General features: G+C 37.9%; 4 protein-coding genes across 4 annotated transcripts; 2 read left to right on the top strand and 2 right to left on the bottom strand.

Annotated features, from left to right (window-relative positions):
* Window positions 1–394: 394 nt before the first annotated feature.
* Window positions 395–2519, bottom strand: LOC140776015 (uncharacterized). Its single transcript, XM_073119592.1, has 6 exons — window positions 2364–2519; window positions 1736–1819; window positions 1620–1659; window positions 1265–1333; window positions 1074–1183; window positions 395–744 (listed from the first exon to the last, which is right to left on the bottom strand). Exons 1-6 carry the CDS (start codon window positions 2477–2479, stop codon window positions 609–611), a joined length of 555 nt encoding a protein of 184 aa, XP_072975693.1. The 5' UTR covers window positions 2480–2519; the 3' UTR covers window positions 395–608.
* A 548-nt stretch (window positions 2520–3067) lies between these two features.
* LOC140775931 (uncharacterized) lies at window positions 3068–5179 on the bottom strand. The gene is made up of 6 exons (XM_073119469.1): window positions 5018–5179; window positions 4346–4429; window positions 4231–4267; window positions 3861–3929; window positions 3669–3778; window positions 3068–3410 (listed from the first exon to the last, which is right to left on the bottom strand). Exons 1-6 carry the CDS (start codon window positions 5134–5136, stop codon window positions 3275–3277), a joined length of 555 nt encoding a protein of 184 aa, XP_072975570.1. The 5' UTR covers window positions 5137–5179; the 3' UTR covers window positions 3068–3274.
* A 2431-nt stretch (window positions 5180–7610) lies between these two features.
* On the top strand, window positions 7611–12165 carry LOC140766997 (disease resistance protein RGA2-like). The gene is made up of 3 exons (XM_073106769.1): window positions 7611–11273; window positions 11681–11728; window positions 11838–12165. Exon 1 carries the CDS (start codon window positions 7648–7650, stop codon window positions 11251–11253), a length of 3606 nt encoding a protein of 1201 aa, XP_072962870.1. The 5' UTR covers window positions 7611–7647; the 3' UTR covers window positions 11254–11273; window positions 11681–11728; window positions 11838–12165.
* A 3833-nt stretch (window positions 12166–15998) lies between these two features.
* Window positions 15999–21091, top strand: LOC140762053 (disease resistance protein RGA2-like). Its single transcript, XM_073099659.1, has 2 exons — window positions 15999–19707; window positions 20616–21091. The coding sequence occupies exon 1, from the start codon at window positions 16070–16072 to the stop codon at window positions 19685–19687; it is 3618 nt and encodes a 1205-aa protein (XP_072955760.1). The 5' UTR covers window positions 15999–16069; the 3' UTR covers window positions 19688–19707; window positions 20616–21091.
* Window positions 21092–21481: the final 390 nt, after the last annotated feature.

Here is a 21481-nt window from a genome sequence, read left to right as displayed (position 1 = left end):
CTTAGCCTTAGGGATGAAAAATAATTCTTTGAAAGAAACATGTAGAAAATTTACTGCGAATGCAACTTACTGTGTCCTCGGTTGCCTAGCCACTATTACAGGTTAGTTCCACATTGCATCAAATAGAGGATGCAACTTCTCACCTTCGAAAATAAAATAGGGAAAGAAATATAACAATAAGATGCGTACTGCTTATGTTTACTTCAACTTTATTCTTGTAAACATTGAGGGCTGTCCCAAAATTCTGCAGGGCTGTCCATGGCAGTCCATTACATTTAGTATGCACTATGCACCTCAATCAAGATCATCTAAGTTACAACCAGAATCAACTCTACAAATTGGAAAATGGCAACTCAATGCTTGAAGAGCAAGAAGACCAGCATGAAAAAGTCAATGCTACAGATTGATTTTTTTTTTTATAAAAAAAAAAACTGATCTTTGATTCATAAGCTAGCAGACTAAGATAATTCCAGATTACATACATAACCCAAATCATTAAGTTAAACCATTAAGTAGGTTGACATGTTCTATTTGTGAATTGACCAACAAAATATCTAGTTCAGAAAACAGAAAATATAGTAATGTTCTAAGGGAGGACAACACATAACTCAGCTGGTAGGATCCTTTCCAAAACGCATCAGAACATGAGTGACCATCATCGAACCCCTTCGTGTAATCTCCGCTAGTCGTCCTACCAAGGGCAGCTTGACTGTGTCTCTGTTCTTCAGAGGCTTCTTATTCCACCTGCAATTGATTATTAATAGAAAAGTAATTATCTCATACTTCTTGTCAATTAAAAGGAAAGTACTCATTATATGACTCAATTAAGATTTAAGAGTACTCATTATATCTCTAACAAATTTTGATCTGAAACTCTCTGATTTTGTAAGAAAGCAACATAAAGCGTAAAGTTCCATTGAACTCCTTCCTGAAGTTACTTTTGCATGAACAAGTTGAGATCTTATTGCAATACTAGCATTAATCAAATGAATACGACAATTCTATCAAAATTAAAAAATTTAAAAAATTGTGGAGCTATTTCAAACAACAATTAAAAGAAAAGTTCGACCAACCAGTCTTCGTGGCAAACAATCTTTCCCTCTTCGATATCTAGCTTGATAAGAGAGGCTATATCCACAGCTTTGCCAAATATTTTATAATGTTGCTTGTTGTCAATCAGAACCTGAAATAAGCATAACCAGTAACAGGGAGAAGAATAATGTGAGCAACAAAGAACATTTCAGACTTATGATATGAATCATACCTCAACTTTTCCTGGCGCAATTGTATTTTCTTCTACAGTGTATTCGACAATTCTTGATTCACTGAATATCTGAAAATGAAAACTACAAGGTCCTAGTCACTATAGATGACTAATTGGATAGATAATTTTGATGGAGGCATCAAAATTCATATTAAGCTGAAAAATTAATCCTAAAAGTTTTGAGAAGAGTATTTGAAATTAAGACTTTTAATATCGTTTAATCCATAAAAATCATAAATATAACGAAGTAAAGAGAATAGAAAGACCCACATAGCATCAGCAAACACTTCCAACCCAAAGAAGCAAAACAAAAGAAATGCATAAACTTTGCAAGCTAAGAGTAATAAATCCGAACCTTGGGAACAGAATAGAACGCCGATTTGATCTGCTTCACACTGCCAAAAATAAACACACAATACCAAGAATAAGAGGTAATAATTCAAGAAACTAGAAGACTTCATAGAAACATACCCTTGAGCACGCATGAGAGGATCATCGTAGGTCGCATTCGGAGCATAAATGTCGAAGTCGCTTGCCGTCGCCCGCGACCCATATCTGGAACAAAAATTGCACAGCAAAATCCCGTCATACCTAAAATATAAAATCTTCATCCATTTTATTCTAATCTACAATTTGGATTTATTAGCTCTCAAGCCCAAACAAGAGGGAAAGTATTATAATATAAGGATGTATGTGTTTATTTCAGTTTATATCCTGTTTTTTCACTACTTCTATTGATTCGATTCTTGCTTCTTTCTACTAGATAAAAAGAAAAGACCCACTTTCTGGCGTCTTGGAAGACAAAAGGTACAGGAATTAAGCCAATGGGACAGTGTTCATATGATCAAAATCGCTCATACAATATGAGTTTATTAACAAGACGGATTGTAAACCGTAATAAATACATAAAATTAGTACAGATGACAAAATGAAAGTGCTAATTACTTCGCCTCTGCTATTCTCACGTAAAAGCAACACGTTTGGGTATAACTGCAGGAATAAACTGACTTTACCCTACTTCCCAACTGGGAGAATAAGTCGACTATAGAGATAAAGAGCAAGATGGAACTGAAGAAATCATCGAAGAGGGAGGACTCACAGATTGAGGAGATGGGGCATGATGAGCTCCGAGATGCCTCGCGATCGGAGGAATTTGTGCGACTTGGCGTCGTTGGTGGATTCCTGCTGCTCTACTCTCGCGCCGTGACCGTCCATGGCTGGCTGCCGTCATGTTGTGGGGGTTCGAGTTTTTCAACGGGGAGAAGAGAGGAAAAGTCTGCCGGCAGTGGGGGCCCCGTGGATTTGTGGCGGGAACTCGCTCCACGGGGCCAGTAGCCTCGAGGGTTAACGGATACCGGATTCGGGTTTGCAGTTGGACCCGTTATAATAAATTAAAAGGATTCCTTCGAACCATCACACGCTTCCGTGAGTGAACAATTTAGGTTATCGGATGCATGTGATTAGTTATCAGCACGCTCAGATCGACTACTACGAAATTGAATCACACTAAATTCCCAGTTCATCTCCTTAGAAAGCTCCACTACCTTTAACCACTTGTTCTTATCCCACGGCCACGAGGCTCAATTTTAGACGCCCATTATTCACTGGGAATGCAGATTCGTAGGTCCTTGGCTGTCTACAGGTTAATTCCACATAATATTTAGCTCTTTCACCTTTGAAAATAAAATGGGAGAGAGAATTGGTAAGCAATAAGATGCCAGGAATCAAGATCATCCAAGTTACAACCAATATCAATACTACATATTGGAAAATGGCAGCTCAATGGTTGAAGAGCAAGAAGACTAACAGGAAGAACGCAACGCTACAAATTGATATTTATTTTTATTTTTTACAGATATTTGATACATAAGTAGCAGACTAAGATAATTCCAGATTATACACATAACTCGAACTATGTTGATATGTCCTATGAGTGAATTGACCAACAAAATATATAGTTCAGAAAAACAGAATATATAGTATGTTCTAAGAGAGAACAACATATAAGTTTCAGCTGGTAGGATCCTTTCCAAAACCCATCAGAACATGAGTGACAATCATCGAACCCCTTCGTGTAATCTCTGCTAGTCGTCCTACCAAGGGCAGCTTGACTGTGTCTCTGTTCTTCAGAGGCTTCTTATCCCACCTGCCATGGATAAGATAATGTTAAATTAATTATCTCGCACTTCTGTTCAATTAGAAGAACAGTGTCTCGTTACATCTCAACAAATTGTAATCTGAAACTCCCTGATTTCATATGAAAGATTCTACTGAACTCCTTCCTGATGTTAATTTCGCATGAACAAATTGAGATCTTATTGCAGTATGAGCATTAATCAAATGAACACGGGAATTCTGTCAATAAAGCTAATATCAAACAACAAGCACAAGAAGTTCTACTGACCGGTCTTCATGACGAACAATCTTTCCTTCTTCGATATCTAACTTGATAAGAGAGACTACATCGATGGCGTTTCCAAAGATTTTGTAATGTTGCTTGTTGTCAATCAGAACCTGAGATATGCATAACCAGTTATAGAAAGAAGAATAATATGAACAGCAAACAACATTTCAGACTTGTGATTTGAATCCATACCTCAACTTTTCCTGGTGCAATTGCACTTTCTTGTACAGTGTACTCAACAATCCTTGATTCACTGAATATCTGAAAAAATGAAAACTACGAGGTTGTATTAATTAACTATAGATGACTAATTGGATAGATAATTTTGATGGAGGCATCGAAACTCATAATAAGCTGAAATATTAGTCCTACAAGTATGAGAGAAGTATTTGAAATTAAGACCTTTAATATCATTTGATCCATAAAAATCACAAGTATAACGAAGGAAAGAGAAGAGAAAGATGCGCATAACATCAACAAACACTTCCAACCGAAAGAAGCAAAACAGAAGAAATGCATAAACTTTTCAAGCTGAAAGAAACAAATGACAGTAAATCTGAACCTTGAGTGAATAGAATGCCGATTTGATCTGCTTCACACTGCCAAAAATAAACACACAAAATACCAAAAATAAGAGAGATAATATTTCAAGAAAATGGAAACAGTGAGCTCATTACCCTTGAGCACGCATGAGGGGATCCTCGAAGGTCGCATTCGGAGCATAAATGTCGAAGTCTCTTGCCGTCGCCCGTGACCCATATCTGCAGCAAAAAATAGCACAGCAAAATCCATCAATATTAGAAGGTCTTCATCCATTTCATTCAAATCTATCAGAATACAACAGAAAAGGCACAGCATAGCTATCAGAATATAAAATCTTCATCCATTTTATTCAAACCTACTAACTTGGATTTATCAGAAGGCCTCAAGCCCAGACACGAGTGAAAGGATTATAATACAAGGATTTCTTTTTGCATTTGATATCTTATATTATGTATTTATTTTAGTTTATATCCTGCCTTTTCACTACTATTAGATCAGAGAAAGCATCCTCTTTCTGGCTGTTTGGAAAATCCAAGGACAAAAATTACAGGGAGCAAATTTGAAATAATTAAAAGACATGCAGAGTGTAAACCGTAATAAACGCATGATAAAGTCAGTATAAATGACAAAATGAAAGCGTTAATTACTCTGCCTCTGCTATCCTCACGTAAAAGCAACGCGTTTGGTATAACTGCAGGAATAAGCAGGGATAAACTAACTTTATCCTACTTCCCAACTGGGAAAATTAAGTCGACTGTAGAGATAAAGAGCAAGATGGAAGGAAGGAATCATCGGAGTGGACTCACAGGTTGAGGAGATGGGGCATGATGAGCTCGGAGATGCCTCGGGATTGGTGGAATTTCTGCGATTTGGCGTCGCTGGATTCCTTCGCCTGCTGCTCCGCTCTCGCGCAGTGGCCGTCCATGGCTGATGGCTGGCTGCCGTCGTGTTCTGAGAGATGAGATCCGAGGTTTGAGTTCTAACGGGGGATAAGGCGAGAAAAAGTACGTGGGCAGTGGCTTGGAGATGCGCCACGTGGCACGAGGATTGTGGCGGGGACTCGCTCCACGAGGCCAACTGCCTCGAGGGTTAACGGGTAGCGGATTCGGGCTTGTAGTAACAACCCAATGACATGCCCCGGATTGGGCTCATAGCTAGAATAGGAAAAAGCTCGTCCTAATATAAGTCTCTTTAATCTTTATACTAGTAAATAAATAACCACTTATTTTAACATTAATTTATTGATACTTCTTTCTCATCTCATTTTCTTTATCTAATATTTTTATATTTACTAACTAATATTTATTTTGTTCAATCTCTCTCCTTTTTTTTAAAACTTTATCTTCTCTCTTTTCTCCTCATCTATTTATAATAAAGGGTAGTTTAATAATCTATCAAAATACTCCCTTTTTTTTTTATCAATTTTAACTAAAACGATAAAAATATTCTTATTTTTATTTTTACACATTACTTTCAGTTAATTGCACTAATATTTTATATTTTTTTAAGAACTAACTTTATTAACTTGTATATATAAAAATTAACTTGAAGGATATTTATGTCAAAACCATTGCTTTTAAAAGATATACATTAAAAGAGTATACATACAAATAAAGAAATTTAGGGGTGTCTAAATATAAATAATTTTTTTTTGTGAGTTCTAACTTTTTTATTTTTATTTTCTTCAACCAAAAAATAGAAATAAAAAAAAACTCATACCTTCAATCTTATATTCTCCGTAGTCACATATTTTGCATATGACTAGAGAGTACATTCTCTATCTTTATTCAGAGAGAAATAAAAGAAATAATTGGTTGCATATCAAATAGCCGAATAACATAATGACCTTAATTTATCTTCGTTAGATGACCTTTCGGTTTCGACTGAAACTGGATATCTATATACACTTAAAGTGTGCCAGTGCCACCCAACTAAAGGAATCCCACATAGCTCATATTTCAATGGATGCACGTGGCTATCTCGAGAATTATCAATTCGTTATTGGTAAAAATGGATTGAACGACACTCGGTGCCCATCCTAGTAGAATTTCATCACTAAATTTTGTCGGCCACTCACGTGTTTTGTATTAGAGCATCTCCGATCAGCCTCCAAATTTAAAATTTAGAATTGAGTTGAATTTCAACCAAATTCCATTGCTAACTCTAAATTTAGCGCTAACAATAATGGAGCTCTAAATTTAGAGCCCCACAAAAAAAAAAAAAAAAAGTTTGTCTCTAATTTTTGTTATGTTTTTTAAAATTTTCAACTTTGCCCGATAAGGAGTGAATTCAATAATTTTAATTTTATTTGTATTATTTATTAAATAATTTAGTTAGTTAAACTGAGTATATAATTAATTTTATTAATCAATTTTTAATAAAAATAGTATTGTTGGAAAGGTTTCATCTAAGACCTTTAAAATGAGTATAATATTAAATTATTTTTGAGTTAATTTAAATTTAGATTTTTTATTATTTATAAAATAAATATTTTTAATATTATTTAAAATCGATGTGTCCTAAAATATAATAACTCAAAATTATTTTCCAATATAAATACTAAATATTAAAATACATTAGATATACATCATATATGAAATACATTGAAATTACACTAAAAATTATATTCTTTTATTTTCGTGCCTCTATCATAATTATTCAATCATTGTATTTCAAAGCTCAAAATGAGCCTCTCTATCTAAGATCTTCATATGTCGAGCAAAGAATCCTTGAAATCGCTCATCATCATTGGCTTCTATATCTTCAACAATCGAAAGTTAAATAGAATCAACAATATCGGGTTCCTCGTCCTATTTATCATTCAAAGTCATATTATGTAGTATCACACAAGTAGTTATGATGTCGTGTAATACTCGCTTATTTCAAAATCGTATTAGTTATTTAATAATGGCAAATGCTTGAAGAACTCGAAATACTCTCTCCACATCTTTTCAATATTCTTCTTGTTTGGCAACAAAGTACTGATCCTTAGTGTTGAGATATAATTTGTACGAGTAGATTATTTGTCGTATATCCCATCAGTCAAATAATAATCGGTATCATAATTTTTTCCTAAAATACTATAATACATATTTCAATATTTATTTCGTTTAATATAATTTTAATACGTTTCATTAAAAATTAGTAATTTAAAATTACTTGTAAAACTATTGAATATTAGTTTTATTTTAAAGATCTTCACGACAGTTTTATAAAAAAAATATCTTTTATTAAAAAATAATAACACTAAAAAACCTATTATATATATATATATATATATATATATATTAATAAATATGAATTTCGATGTATTGGAGATGCTCTGGGAGAGTGGAGAAATAAAGCCTTCTATTCTATTCGAGTCTCCGGGCTCTTTACTAATTACTCATTCTTCTCCCTCAAACATTGAGATCAACCTGCTGCTTGTGAGGAGAAGATGGCGGATATGTTGGGATCAGCGATCGTGGGTGAGTTGGTGAACAAAGCCGCCTCCTTCTTGACCGGCAACTACGAGATGCAAGCTGGAGTCAAAGACAAGCTGGAGAGACTGCAGGAGCTGCTCATCATGATCCAGAGTGCAGTGGAGGCCGCGGAGGGGCGGCAGATCAAGAACTCGTGCTTCCTCCGATGGCTGCGATGGTTCCAAGACGCGGCCTACGACGCTGACGACGTGCTCGACACCTTCGAGTACCGAATCCTCGAGAAGAAAGCAAACGACGGCGGCGGCGAGGTGAGTAGCTCCTTTGCCTCCTCCTCCTCTAATGCCGCCAAACATGTGCGTACTGCTGCCAGGAGCTTGTTTTCTTGTGATGAGGACGTTAAGGAGCTGAGGAGCGTTGTCGAGAAGTTAGAAAGAAGTGCCGCCTTTGTCGGCAACTTCCTTCAATTATTAGAATTGGATGAGAGTTCGAAGAAGCCGGAGTTGTTCACCAGCAGCCGCATCACTAGCTCGTTGCTGCCGGAAGTACCCATTGGCCGAAATAAAGAGAAGGAGCATATAATCAACCTTCTGCTACAATCAGAATCTAGCGCTCTTGGAAATGTTTCTATCATTCCGATTCTGGGAATCGGAGGAGTCGGAAAGACTACTCTTGCCCAGCTAGTATGCAAAGATGAGAGGGTGAAACAGCACTTCTCTCTAATTATGTGGGTATGTGTTTCAGATACTTTTGATGTGGTCAAGCTTACAAGAGAGATCCTCGATCAATCCCACCGAAATTGCAGTCATGGAGATATTGAGAACTTTAACAGCCTACAATTGATCCTAGAAGAGAAGCTAAGATCAGAGAGATTTCTTCTTGTCCTTGATGACGTTTGGAATGAGAAGGAGAGGACAGCATGGGAGAAGCTTCGCGCTCCTCTTTTATGTGGAAAGGAGGGAAGCAAGATAATTGTTACGAGTAGACTAAAGAAGGTTGCAGAATTGATGGGCACTACGGACCCAATTGGATTGCAGGGGCTACCAGAGGATGAGTTTTGGTCTTTCTTTAAAAAGTGTGCATTCAATAACATTGCTGACCCTGAGGAGCATCCGGGATTACAAGTTATTGGGAAAGAGATAGCAAAGAAGCTGAAGGGATCACCGTTGGCTGCAAAGACTCTAGGTGCGTTGCTGAAAGATGATTTCAGCGACGAACACTGGCAGGGCATCTTGAAGAGTGATATCTGGGAATTGGAGCAGGGTGAGGATGATATTATCCCAGTTCTAAGATTGAGTTACCGACACCTTCCCGTACACTTGCAGAGGTGCTTTGCATATTGTAGTCTCTTCCCAAAGGACTGGGTATTTGAACGCGATGATCTGATATACATGTGGACAGCAGAGGGCCTTATTCATAATACCAACCACAATAGGAGGCCGGAGGATGTAGGAAGAGATTATTTTGATGAATTAATATCGAAGGCATTCTTTGAATCTACACCTTTTTGGTCTCGTTGGGAGCAGACCTACAAGATACATGATTTATTACATGATTTGGCAGAATCTGTCTCAAAAGATGTCTATTATCGAATCAATGGAAATGAGCCAAAGCAAATCCCAGATAGTGTTCGTCATTTATCCGTGATGACTACTAATCTAGCTGGACTTACCGAGTATTCATCTGTACTAAAGCACTTGCGGACCTTGAATTTCTTTTTCCGGAGCAATTCGGATCTGAATGTTGCTGATCTTCGTGATGTATTGGAAAAGCTCAAATGCATTCGCGTGATTAATTTTGTTAATTGTCATCTGGAAGTATTGCCCATTTCTACAGCATGTGACTTAATACATCTAAGATTTTTGAATCTTGGTGGCACTGGAATCAAAGAATTGCCGGACGAATTGTGTAGACTTTACCATCTTGAAATGTTGATTCTTTGGGGGTTGGAGCTCGATAGACTACCGGCGAGCGTGAACAAACTAATCAACTTGCACCATCTTGTTGAAGATCGAAGAAGAAATTACTGGGTTCAAAAGGATAAATCAATAGTCTCTACGATATCCGGCATAGGTAAATTGACTCGTCTCCAGGAATTAAAAATTTTCTGTGTAGCGAAGATGGGAGGTTTTGAGATCGGACAGTTAAAAACCTTAAGCAAGCTCAGAGGATCCCTTCAGATAAGAAATCTTGAAAATATTGGTAGCAAAGAGGAAGCCATGGAAGCTAGGTTAAGTGACAAAGGGAATGTTGTTAGGTTGGAGTTGTCATGGTGCGACACTACACGAATTGTGAGATGCGATGAAGAGGAGGAAGTATTGGAAGGCCTGCGACCGCATTCGAATCTCAAAGAACTTGACATTGTTTGCTATAATGGAGTCCAGTCCCCAAGTTGGCTGATGGAAAACCATTATTTAAACAACCTAGTAAAACTTCAACTCGGTGGTTGCGAAAAGTGGAAAGAGCTCCCACCTCTCGGACAACTTCCATCACTCAAGGATCTTCTGCTACTTAGTATGGCTGCGATAGAAGAAGTTGGTTATGGGTTCTATGGTTCTGGTGTCGTCAAAGGATTTCCGTCATTGGAGACATTAGTATTACATGACCTTCCAAAATTAATGGGATGGTGTACAATCGAGGACGACCAATTGTTTCCTCGTCTTCACACACTCGAAGTCGAAGATTGCTCCAAACTGATTGCACTTCCTTCTCTCCCATCTACACTGAAAAACCTATGCCTAGATAGGGTGGGAATATCCCTTCTCCAAGCATTTCGAAGACCGATATGTCCGGCATTGTCATTCCCCTCTTCCTCCTCATCTTCATTCCTATCTTTATTGATTATCTCGAACTGTCCAAATCTGGAAAATATTGATGAATGGTCCGAACGAGAACGAGAGAAATTATGTCATTTGGAAAGTCTACGCATTAGTTGTTGTCCTAGCGTCTACCTCCTGCCTCTGTCGCTACAACGGTTAACTATCGAAGATAGTGGTATTGAAGATGTGGAATTGTCCAGGTGTATGCAATATGGCCTATCCTCATTGAAAGGTCTCACGATAACAAGATGTCCACGTATTACAACCCTTCCTTCGGCTGATGTACTGCAACGCTTCACCAACCTCTTCGTTTTGACTATTACAGATTGTGTAGAGCTGAGGTCAATTGGAGGGCTGCGAGCTCTTGTCTCCCTTACAGATTTAGAAGTTTCTAGATGTCCCATCCTCACCTCTTTGGCAATTGATCAAGTTCAAGAGGTGGTGGAAGAAGGGGTGCACTCGTCACCACGTACCTATTTCAATCTAACTATCGACAACCCTTTGCTGCTCAAAGTGCTGCTAAGTAGGGAGAAGCTCACCTCCCTTAGTGGGTTGACAGTGAAAGGTGCAAATGAGCTCACGACCTTCACCATTGAGATGGAGGAGGCATTTCAACACCTCACCTCCGCCCTCCTTCGGCTAAATATTAAAGATTGCAATAGTCTCCAGTCACTTCCAATGCTACCACTGAATCTCCATTCGTTACGTGTAGAGAACTGCCATCCGGCTTTGAAGGATCGTTACCGAGAGGGCGGGCCTGACCGGCACACGATCTCTCACATCCCTGACATCACATTTCTGTGACTAATCGGGGGCTTAACCAGGTGCACGCCTTCTGCAACTCTCTAATCATTTCCAGTTAATTATGCTCTGCTTTTGTACTGTTATTCTAATTCTTTCTGATCATTAAAGAACCTTGTAATTTTTCTGCACTAATTTGTGCTGCTGATTATTTGAAGAAGTCCTTGAATGATATATATAGCTGTAATTGGTCATTTTTTGCACTGTGTTATTAGTCCTCATTAAAAAAAAAAAGAACAAGAAAATAAATTAAAATTGCAGATAGTCCAGAGCATATGTTTTGCAATTCTCTGATTTTTTTTTTCTTAATTTACCATCATAACATTTTAGAGGTATAACTATAATCCCTTCCATTACACAAGTCTTACAGTTTTCACAAACTTGTTGACTTCTGTCTGAATGATTTTTAGTTTGCTGTATAAATTTGCAGTTTGGGAGCAGGCCCTGCATAATTCTTGAGTCAGAGTCACTTAAATTGGTGAGCAGATAGGCTTTAGCTCTTTAGATACGGCAATATCTGCTTATCCTGAATTTGAAGCACTCCCTGCATAATTTGTAAGAATTCTTATAATTTTCCTTGTTCACAGTTCACTCTACAACAAGTGTTTGTACTGAACAACACTTTGCTCAAAGCTAGCCTTACCTTCAAGGAGAGGAGAAAACTTCATTGGGTACTCATTTGTTCATATCAATGGCTTCTGACTCTGAGTTTCACCCCAGCGGTCATATTATAAATGAAAACTTATGTTGTAAACTCGAAATTTCCTGCAAGTTGTTGTTTATACACTCGTAGAACCGTCACCAAGTTTGTACTGGCCAAGATATCATTGTCCTCCTATTTTAGAGGTGCAATTATATTTTCTGCAAGAACTTCTTATAATTCTTAAAGTAGCACCAGCAAAAAGATGCATAAAGTTGGAGATTCTATACACGGTTGTGTGAACAAAACCTTAGCTTTCTAACACGATCTTTGCTGGTATTGACAGAAGATGATGATTTGGATTTACAAATTGCTAAAGAATGTCCTGATATCTTTATTATTTTCTTGCTTTCTTCCCTTTTGTAAATAAGAATCATGGGGTACATATTTTCCAAATCTCATTTTCCTTGTCAAGACTAAGAATATAAGTATAAATAGGAATTTCTGTCATTTAATTTGAAAACATAATTGTTCTGTAGATAGTGATTTTTTCTCTCTGTAAATATCAGTGCCAGTTGCTCTAGGGATTGAACTACTTCAGAATGTACAAGAAAGAATATTTTATAGATTAGGGAAAATAGCAACAATAAGTACTAAAGATCATCATTCTACTGTTTGATGGAAAAGAGACAGTCGGTAACCGTGGATAACTCTATAGTCGAGAAAAATGGCTTAAAATAGCTCATTAGCTGCTATCTTATTAGATGTAATCACACAGCTAATAGGTATTATGAACTGGTGAGAATTCTGTATACTTAATGCTGTATAACTTTTGTCAATGTAACTTGTGAGTCGAAATATATGTGAATATACTACGTAAATATAATGACTTCTGGATCAGCTAGCTCCTGTTGACTTCCCCAACCTATTATTGCACATTTCGATCTTGAAGGTGACTGTGGGTGCATCCGCCATTACAGATTGATCTGCAGTAAGAAGTAGAGTCTCCTGTCACAGTTTTTTTCTTTTTTTTTGGTGCGTAATCGATCATTTCAATTGGTCCATCCTGTGACTTGGCTAAACTATATATTTTTTTCTTGTGATACTTAATGTTAAAAAGATTGTTTCTTTCTAATAATATCCATTATATTGATTCTGTGTTTTGAAATCTAAGGTCTAAATTAAATCTGCACTAGCTAGAACTGGAAGAATTAATTAAATTAAAGAAGGATTTCAAGTGACTTCCAATTGAACTGTTTCCTCGTACATGCATGCATGCACATTCTTTCTGTTGCCAAAATCTCTTGCTACATCATCTAATCTTACCTTTGCTTTCTTTCTCTTGCTCCTCTTAAGTGTAGCCAAATCATATCCAAGGGCAAATTCTTAAGGTATTCACGGTTTCCTTCTTTTGATATCCATAAGGGCAATAGAGCCACTTAGGTGAGAAACTGTCAAAGGGACTTTCCCCCTCTGATCCTATGAATGTAATTGCTTATTCTAATTATTCTGCTAATTGGGTTTTTTTTTTCTTTTGAAAATTGAAACTATGCATATCTTGGAGACAAGGAATTGAGTAAATAGATGTAAATAAACTGTTTAATCTCTCTCGAAAATCTTAGTTTCCAAAGAACTTCAAATGGTTTTCACTATTGCAAAGTGTGTGCACTATTCCAAAACTCAAAAGCAACAATTATGGTGAGACTTCAAAGACGTCAAACAATTTGTCTCCGTGAAAGCAAAATGAGTGAGTACATGCCAATTCCAAATAATTAGATACGCAAATAATTAGTCAAGTCCAAACAATATTAGACCTTGACTCCAGTCACGACTATATTATCGTCATGAACAACCAAAAGTGCATATGCCATTTTGTCAGTACACCACGCAAACTCCGGAGTCTTTCTTCTCGGTCTACTAATTGTAATTGATTTTTCTTTCTGCAAAATTTTTTGAGTTGGGGTCTCCTCCTTATGCAAACTTTGAGTCTTTTAAATTTAGATTCCTTGCTTTGGTAGATTTTGGCGGAGCACTAGGGATGTCAATCTCCACCTACTACGAAAAATCTTTACTTATGCCATTCTACAAATGCTCTTGATTCAAAGTAGAAGACTTTCCAAACTTTACAGCTCTCTTAAAGATTGCATTTTTTAAATCTGGGCTTTGTAATTTATGACAATATCTGCCTATCATAGTATTACCCTACAAAAAATACAAATTTATTTTCCGAAGATCCTTTATCACAACTCGAGTACCTAATGCAATTTTCAAAACTCATTTTTCGTTGTAATTGTGAAGCATTTGGATTCCAATGCACTCAATGAAATGAGATTTTTTTTCAAATCAGGTATATACATCCCTGTCAACTCTCTTACTCATCCATCATGCAATTGCAAACGAACTGAGCCAATTCATTCAATTTCATAAGTATTTTCATTACTCATAAAAACCATATTGTTGTTTAGTTTTTCAAAAGTGCAAAACCAAAATTAATGAGGACACATATGATAAGTGCAACCCGATTCTAAAATCCACTCATCTGTATGACATGGTACACATGAACTAGTAAGTGCAATATCCAAATCCAGATTATCATGCCCATCTTCAATATCGACAACATTTGTCTTTTCCTACTGTTGATCCCTGCTATTTCCAATGCCCTTTGTTGCGATAATATGAACATTCATCTCTAGCAAGAATGTCACCTAGATGATACACCCATTTTGCTAAACTTTCTAATTTTCAATCTACCACAAATTGTCAATGCTTCAAATGGAAAGTCTATATGAACTTGCTTATCCATCTTGTGATATTCATTATTTATCAATGCATTTGCAATATCATTATAACAAATAAATTCTTTTACATAAAGTAAAGTAGTAGTCAAATGATCATATACATCGAGCAATTAATTTAATAACACCAAAGCTTCGTCTTCATCTAATATTTTCGCATTCGAATTTTGTAAATCCACAAGTAACTTGTTGAAGGCATTCAAATGCTTGGCAATAAGCGTTCCAACCTTGTAATGAAATCGAAAAAACTTATTTTTCAAATATAGCCTACTCTCAATACTCTTAGTTATAAACTTATCATCCAATTTCTTTCACAAGCTTTTCGCTGAGGTCTCCTCCGTCACAAAGTACTTTTGATCCTTTACTAAACAAAGCCGAATGGTGTTGCAAGCTTGCCAGTTCATTTTCTCTCGATCCTTATCTGTGATTTCTGTAGGTTTTTCTTCTAATGTAATATCTAATTTTTATTTAAACAAGATGTCTATTAGTTCATATTGCCAAATCCCAAAATTATTAGTGCCATCATATTTCTCTACTTTAAATTTTATATTTGAAACAATTTTTCCTAATTTAGATGATCCCGACATATTTGCAAATCCAATGCTATCCCTAAATTCGATACCTCAGGTTTGAACCTTTGGTTATGATTGTGCGGAATAAGACAGCAGAAGCCAATCTCCAATCAAACACAAACAATCCCAATAGAATAGTAATGGACAAATGCAATACAAATAGGGAAAATCATAAATATGATGCCAACGGTAGAGAAATTCTAAAGATTAATTTAACCACGAATAAGTAACTCAAAATGCAAGTAATCATAGAGAAAAAGAGAGATGTAAGATTTTATGTGGTTCAGTGATGTGTGGCGGGATTGCAAACCGGTTGAGCTGACTCACCTCTAATTAGGTGGAGCGTGCAACGGTGCAATGATGCAGTCCCTTCTAGAAGCTGCAGTGCCCATATTTTCCAAGGCCTTTAATTGCTTAATACTAAAATCGTAATCAAAACATAATAGTCTTAGGATATCCAATAAATTAAGGACGAACAATGGTTTAGATCCAATTAACAAAGAATAATCCTATTAAGTTAGGATTTTCCTTAATTTACTCGAGCTGCATAACTCTCACGTGATAACTGTACGGCTGTAGCGGTTATCTACCACGCAATGTCAAAATCTGAATAAAAACAGGTGAATCGCCCATCCTTTATCAACAAGTAGAATATTTCCTGGCCACCTCAATCGTGTCGGCCACCCAAGTCTTAGATAGAGAGAGAAAGAAAGAGAAGCCCAGCAAAGTCTTCTACTGTAGTCTCCACGCTCTTTAGTCATTCTTCTCCCTCGAACATTGAGTTCACCCTCCTGCTTGTCGTGGGAAGATCAATGGCGGAGATGTTGGGATCTGCGATCGTAGGTGAGTTGGCGAACAAAGCCGCGTCCTTCTTGATCGGAAATTACGAGATGCAAGCTGCCGTCAAAGACAAGCTGGAGAGACTGCAGCAGCTGCTCATCATGATCCAGAGTGCAGTGGAGGCCGTGGAGGGGCGGCAGATCAAGAACTCGTCCCTTCTCCGATGGCTGCGGTGGTTCAAAGACGCAGCCTACGACGCTGACGACGTGCTCGACACCTTCGAGTACCGAATCCTCGAGCAGAAAGCAAACGACGGCGGCGGCGAGGTGAGTAGCTCCTTTGCCTCCTCCTCCTCTAATGCCGCCAAACGTGTGCGTACTGCTGCCAGGAGCTTGTTTTCATGTGATGAGGACGTTAAGGAGCTGAGCAGCGTTGTCGAGAAGTTAGAAAGAAGTGCCGCCGTTGTAGGCAACTTCCTTAAATTGTTAGAATTAGATGAGAGTTCTAAGAAGCCGGAGTTGTTCACCAGCAGCCGCATCACTAGCTCGTTGCTGCCGGAAGTACCCATTGGCCGAGACACAGAGAAGGAGCATATAATCGACCTTCTGCTACAATCAGAATCTAGTGCTGTTGGAAATGTTTCTGTCATTCCGATTCTGGGAATCGGAGGAGTCGGAAAGACTACTCTTGCCCAGCTCGTATGCGAAGATGAGAGGGTGAAGCAGCACTTCTCTCTAATTATGTGGGTATGTGTTTCAGATACTTTTGACGTGGTCAAGCTTACAAGAGAGATCTTCGAGCAATCCCACCGAAATCGCAGTCATGGAGATATCGAGAACTTTAACAGCCTACAGTTGATCCTTGAAGAGAAGCTAAGATCAGAGAGATTTCTTCTTGTCCTTGATGACGTCTGGAATGAGAAGGAGAGGACAGCATGGGAGAAGCTTCGCACTCCTCTGTTATGTGGAAAGGAGGGAAGCAAGATAATTGTCACGAGTAGACTAGAAAAGGTTGCAAAATTGATGGGCACTATGGATCCAATTGGATTGCAGGGGCTACCAGAGGATGAGTTTTGGTCTTTTTTAAAAAAGTGTGCATTCAATAACATTGCTGACCCTGAGGAGCATCCGGGATTACTAGTTATTGGGAAAGAGATAGCAAAGAGGCTGAAGGGATCACCGTTGGCTGCAAAGACTCTGGGTGCGTTGCTGAAAGATGATCTGAGCGACGAACACTGGCAGGGCATCTTGAAGAGTGATATCTGGGAATTAGTGCAGGGTGAGGATGATATTATCCCAGTTCTAAGATTGAGTTACGGACACCTTCCCGTACACTTGCAGAGGTGCTTTGCATATTGTAGTCTCTTCCCAAAGGACTGGCAATTTCAACGGGATGATCTGATATACATGTGGATGGCAGAGGGCCTTGTTCATAATACCAACCACAATCGGAGACCGGAGGATGTAGGAAGAGATTATTTTGATGACTTAATATCGAAGGCATTCTTTGAACCTTTTAGTTTTTGGAACCAGGCCTACAAGATACATGATTTATTGCATGATTTGGCAGAATCTGTCTCAAAAGATGTCTATTATCGAATCAATGGAAATGAGCCAAAGAAAATCCCAGATAGTGTTCGTCATTTATCTGTGATGACTACTAATCTAGCTGAACTTACCGAGTATTCATCTATACTAAAGCACTTGCGGACCTTAAATTTCTTATGCAAGAGCAAGTCGGATCTGAATGTTGCTGATCTTCGTGATGTATTGGAAAAGCTAAAATGCATTCGTGTGCTTAATTTTGTAAATTGCCATCTGGAAGTATTGCCCCTATCTAGTACATGTGACTTAATACATCTAAGATTTTTGAATCTTGGTGGCAGTGGAATCAAAATATTGCCGGATGAATTGTGTAGACTTTACCATCTTGAAATGTTGATTCTTTGGGGGTCGGAGCTTGATAGAATACCAGCGAGCATGAACAAACTAATCAACTTGCACCATCTTATTGAAGAAAATCAAGGAAGGAGTCAGCAGGGCCCTAATCTGCTTGAAGAGGATAAACCAGATAAATCAATAGTCTCTACAATATCCGGCATAGGTAAATTGACTCGTCTCCAGGAATTAAAAATTTTCTATGTTGGGAAGACGGGAGGTTTTGAGATTGGACAGTTAAAAACCTTAAGCAAGCTCAGAGGGTCCCTTCAGATAAGAAATCTTGAAAATGTTGGTAGTAAAGAAGAAGCCATGGAAGCTAGGTTAAGTGACAAAGGTAGTGTTGTTAAGTTAGAGTTGTCATGGTGCGACACTACACGAAATGTGAGATGCGATGTAGAGGAGGAAGTACTGGAAGGTCTGCAACTGCATCCGCATCTCAAAGAACTTAAGATTGTTGGCAACAGTGGAGTCCGGTCCCCCAGTTGGCTGATGAAAAATCATTATTTAAAGAACTTAGTAAAGCTTGAACTCCATGGTTGCGCAAAGTGGAAAGAGCTCCCACCTCTTGGACAACTTCCATCACTCGAAACACTTGAACTACGTGGGATGCATGCGATAGAAGAAGTTGGTCGTGGGTTCTATGGTTCTGGTGTCGTCAAAGGATTTCCGTCATTGGAGACATTAGTATTACGTGACTTTCCAGAATTAAAGGAGTGGTTTGCAATCGAGGACAAGCAATTGCTTCCTCGTATTAAGATTATTGGAATCCACCATTGTTCCAAACTGATGGCACTTCCTTCCCTCCCACCTACACTAAAACAGTTAGACCTACGAAGGGTGGGAATAACCCTTCTCCCAGCATTTAGAAGACTGATATGTCCGTCATTGGCGTTCCCCTCTTCCTCCTCACCTTCATTCCTATCTCGATTGTCTATCTTGAACTGTCCAAATCTGGAAAATATTGATGAATGGTCCGAACAAGACCGGGAGAAATTAAGTCAGTTGCAAGAACTAGGCATTAGCTGTGGTCCTAGCATCTACCTCCTGCCTCCGTCGCTAGAATATTTATGGATTAATGACAATGGTATTGAAGATGTGGAATTATCCAAGTGTATGCAACATGACCTACCCTCGCTGAAAACTCTTGGGATAATTAGATGTCCACATATTACAGCCCTTCCCTCGACTGATGTATTGGAACGCTTCACCAAGCTCTTCTATTTGTCCATTAAAAATTGTGGAGAGCTGAGGTCAATTGGAGGGCTGCGTGCCCTTGTCTCCCTCAATTTTTTATCTGTCTTTGGATGTCCAAAGCTCACCTCTTTGGGGGTTGATCAAGCTGAACAGGTGATGGAAGAAGAGATGGGCTTGTCATCAGTTTCCAATCTCCATCTAACCATCGACAACCCCTTGTTGTTCAAGGTGCTGCTAAGCAAAGAAGGACTCACCTTCCTCAGTGGATCGACAGTGAAAGGTGGAAATGAACTCACGACCTTCACCGCTGAGATGGATGAGGCATTTCAACACCTCACCTCCCTCGAGTGGTTAAATATTAAAGATTGCAACAGTCTCCAATCACTTCCAATGCTGCCGTCGAGTCTCCGTAGATTACGAGTAGAGAATTGCCATCCGGCTTTGAAGTATCGTTACCGAGAGGGCGGGCCTGACCGGCGAACCATCGCTCACATCCCTTTTATCACAATACTATGACTAACTGATGGCTTAACCAGGTGCACACCTTATGCTAATCATTCCCAGTTAATTTTGCTCTGCTTTTATACTGTTATTCTAATTCTTTCTGATCATTCATTAATACAAAGCCTTGTATTTTCTTGCACTAATTTTTACTGCTGATTTTTATGAAGAAAGTCCTTGAATGATATATGTAGTCCTCCTTAGAAAAAAAAAAAATAGAAGAACAAGAAAATAAATAAAATTGCAGAAAGTGCAGAGCATATGTATTGCAATTCTCTGCTTCCTTCTTAATTAACCATCATAACATTTTAGAGGTATAACTATAATCCCTTCCATTACACAAGCCTTACAGTTTTCACAAACTTCTTGACTTCTGTCTGAATGATCTTTAGCTTGCTGTATAAATTTGCAGTTTGGGAACAGGTCCTGTATAATTCTTGAGTCAACGCCTCTTAAATTGGTGAACAGATAGGCTTTAACTCTTTAGATAAGACAGTATCTGCTTATCCTGAATTTGAAGCACTCCATGCATAATTTGTAAGAATTCTTATTATTTTCCTTGTTCAAAGTTCACTCTGCAACAAGTGTTTGTACTGAACGACACATTGCTCAAAGCTAGCCTTAGCTACAAGGAGAGGAATTGGGTACTCATTTGTTCATATTAATGGCTCCTGGCTCTGAGTTTCACTACAGGGTTCATATTGTAAATGAAAACTCACATTATAAACTCTAAAAAAAAAATCTCTCTTGTATTACATTAGATAATCAGTTGTCTGAAAACTTGAATTATTATTTTACAGTCCAATAATATTTATATATCTCAAACAAAAACAAAAGGAGGACTGAGATGGTGCCAATTAACGCTTGAGAAACTCCTATTTTAGTTTGCTACACTTAATTTTCTATAAAATATGATTCTTATTGTCCATTTTGTTTCTTGCAGTTAGCTATGGGACTAGTGATGGCTGCAGCTGCTTCTGCAAGTGCGATGGGATACGTGGGGAAGTATGATAACAGCCACACTGGGTGGTTTCAAATGTCCAATTACTTTGACAAGTACTGCAACAAAGTTGGCATCTCTCTCATCTGTTCTTATGTTGGCTTTCTCCTCTACTTGGTGTGTGCTACGACTATTCTTCAGAAGGCCAAGAAAAATAATTAGTAAGCCCCTGAAGTATATTACCACTCATATCAGTCAATGGATGGTGAGCTCTCTAATGGCAAATTGGATAAGAATTGGAATGGTTTCGCCCTCTTGCTCAAACTAGACGCGAGAAAAGTATTTTGGCTTGGATGTTGGATTAATTTTGGTTGTTACCTAGTGTTATTTATTTGGTATTTCTGCTTTCTTTTTTCCCTTTATATAAGTATACATTATTAGTTTGTTATATGGGATTAATGTTAGAAGATAAACACCTGATGAAAGGTATCTCTATCATCTTTAAGCCTTTTTTAGAAGAAGGTAAGTGGCCTTGTTTGCTAGAGACCATTTTTGAACTGATTTAGAAATTTATAAACTAATTCAGTAATTAAATATATTTTTATTTTTTTATATCTAATTAATTTTAAAAAAAATAAAAACTAAAAAATAAAATTAGAGCTCAGTCTCAAACCAAACAAGTCACACAATTATGGTACGTAATTTTCACTTTGGGTTTCGACTTAAATGATATCACTTCAGTGTGGCACCCAACTCTCATATTTCAATGGATGCACGTGACCATCTGGAAAATTTATCATTAATGGCAAAATAGATTGAACGACACTTGGTGCCCATCCTTAGCGCCTAGTAGATTTTTCCTTCCTGGA

The sequence above is a fragment of the Typha angustifolia genome, chromosome 1 (genome assembly GCF_048772165.1).
Source record: "Typha angustifolia cultivar Huaian chromosome 1, ASM4877216v1, whole genome shotgun sequence".
In the NCBI taxonomy this organism is placed as follows: Eukaryota; Viridiplantae; Streptophyta; class Magnoliopsida; order Poales; family Typhaceae; genus Typha; species Typha angustifolia.
The sequence above is the reverse complement of the archived record's forward strand: the minus strand, read 5'-3'. Positions and strand labels throughout refer to the sequence as shown.

Coding starts and splice junctions, on each gene's coding strand:
- LOC140775931 (XM_073119469.1), bottom strand. CDS start 5,136: ATGGACGGCCACTGCGCGAGAGCGGAGCAGCAGGCGAAGGAATCCAGC. Junction 3,930..4,230: donor CGGCATTCTATTCACTCAAG/GTTCAGATTTAC, acceptor TCATTTTTTCAG/ATATTCAGTGAATCAAGGAT. Junction 3,779..3,860: donor TTGCACCAGGAAAAGTTGAG/GTATGGATTCAA, acceptor TGCATATCTCAG/GTTCTGATTGACAACAAGCA.
- LOC140766997 (XM_073106769.1), top strand. CDS start 7,648: ATGGCGGATATGTTGGGATCAGCGATCGTGGGTGAGTTGGTGAACAAA.
- LOC140776015 (XM_073119592.1), bottom strand. CDS start 2,479: ATGGACGGTCACGGCGCGAGAGTAGAGCAGCAGGAATCCACCAACGAC. Junction 1,820..2,363: donor ATGCCCCATCTCCTCAATCT/GTGAGTCCTCCC, acceptor TTTTTGTTCCAG/ATATGGGTCGCGGGCGACGG. Junction 1,660..1,735: donor CCTCTCATGCGTGCTCAAGG/GTATGTTTCTAT, acceptor TATTTTTGGCAG/TGTGAAGCAGATCAAATCGG.
- LOC140762053 (XM_073099659.1), top strand. CDS start 16,070: ATGGCGGAGATGTTGGGATCTGCGATCGTAGGTGAGTTGGCGAACAAA.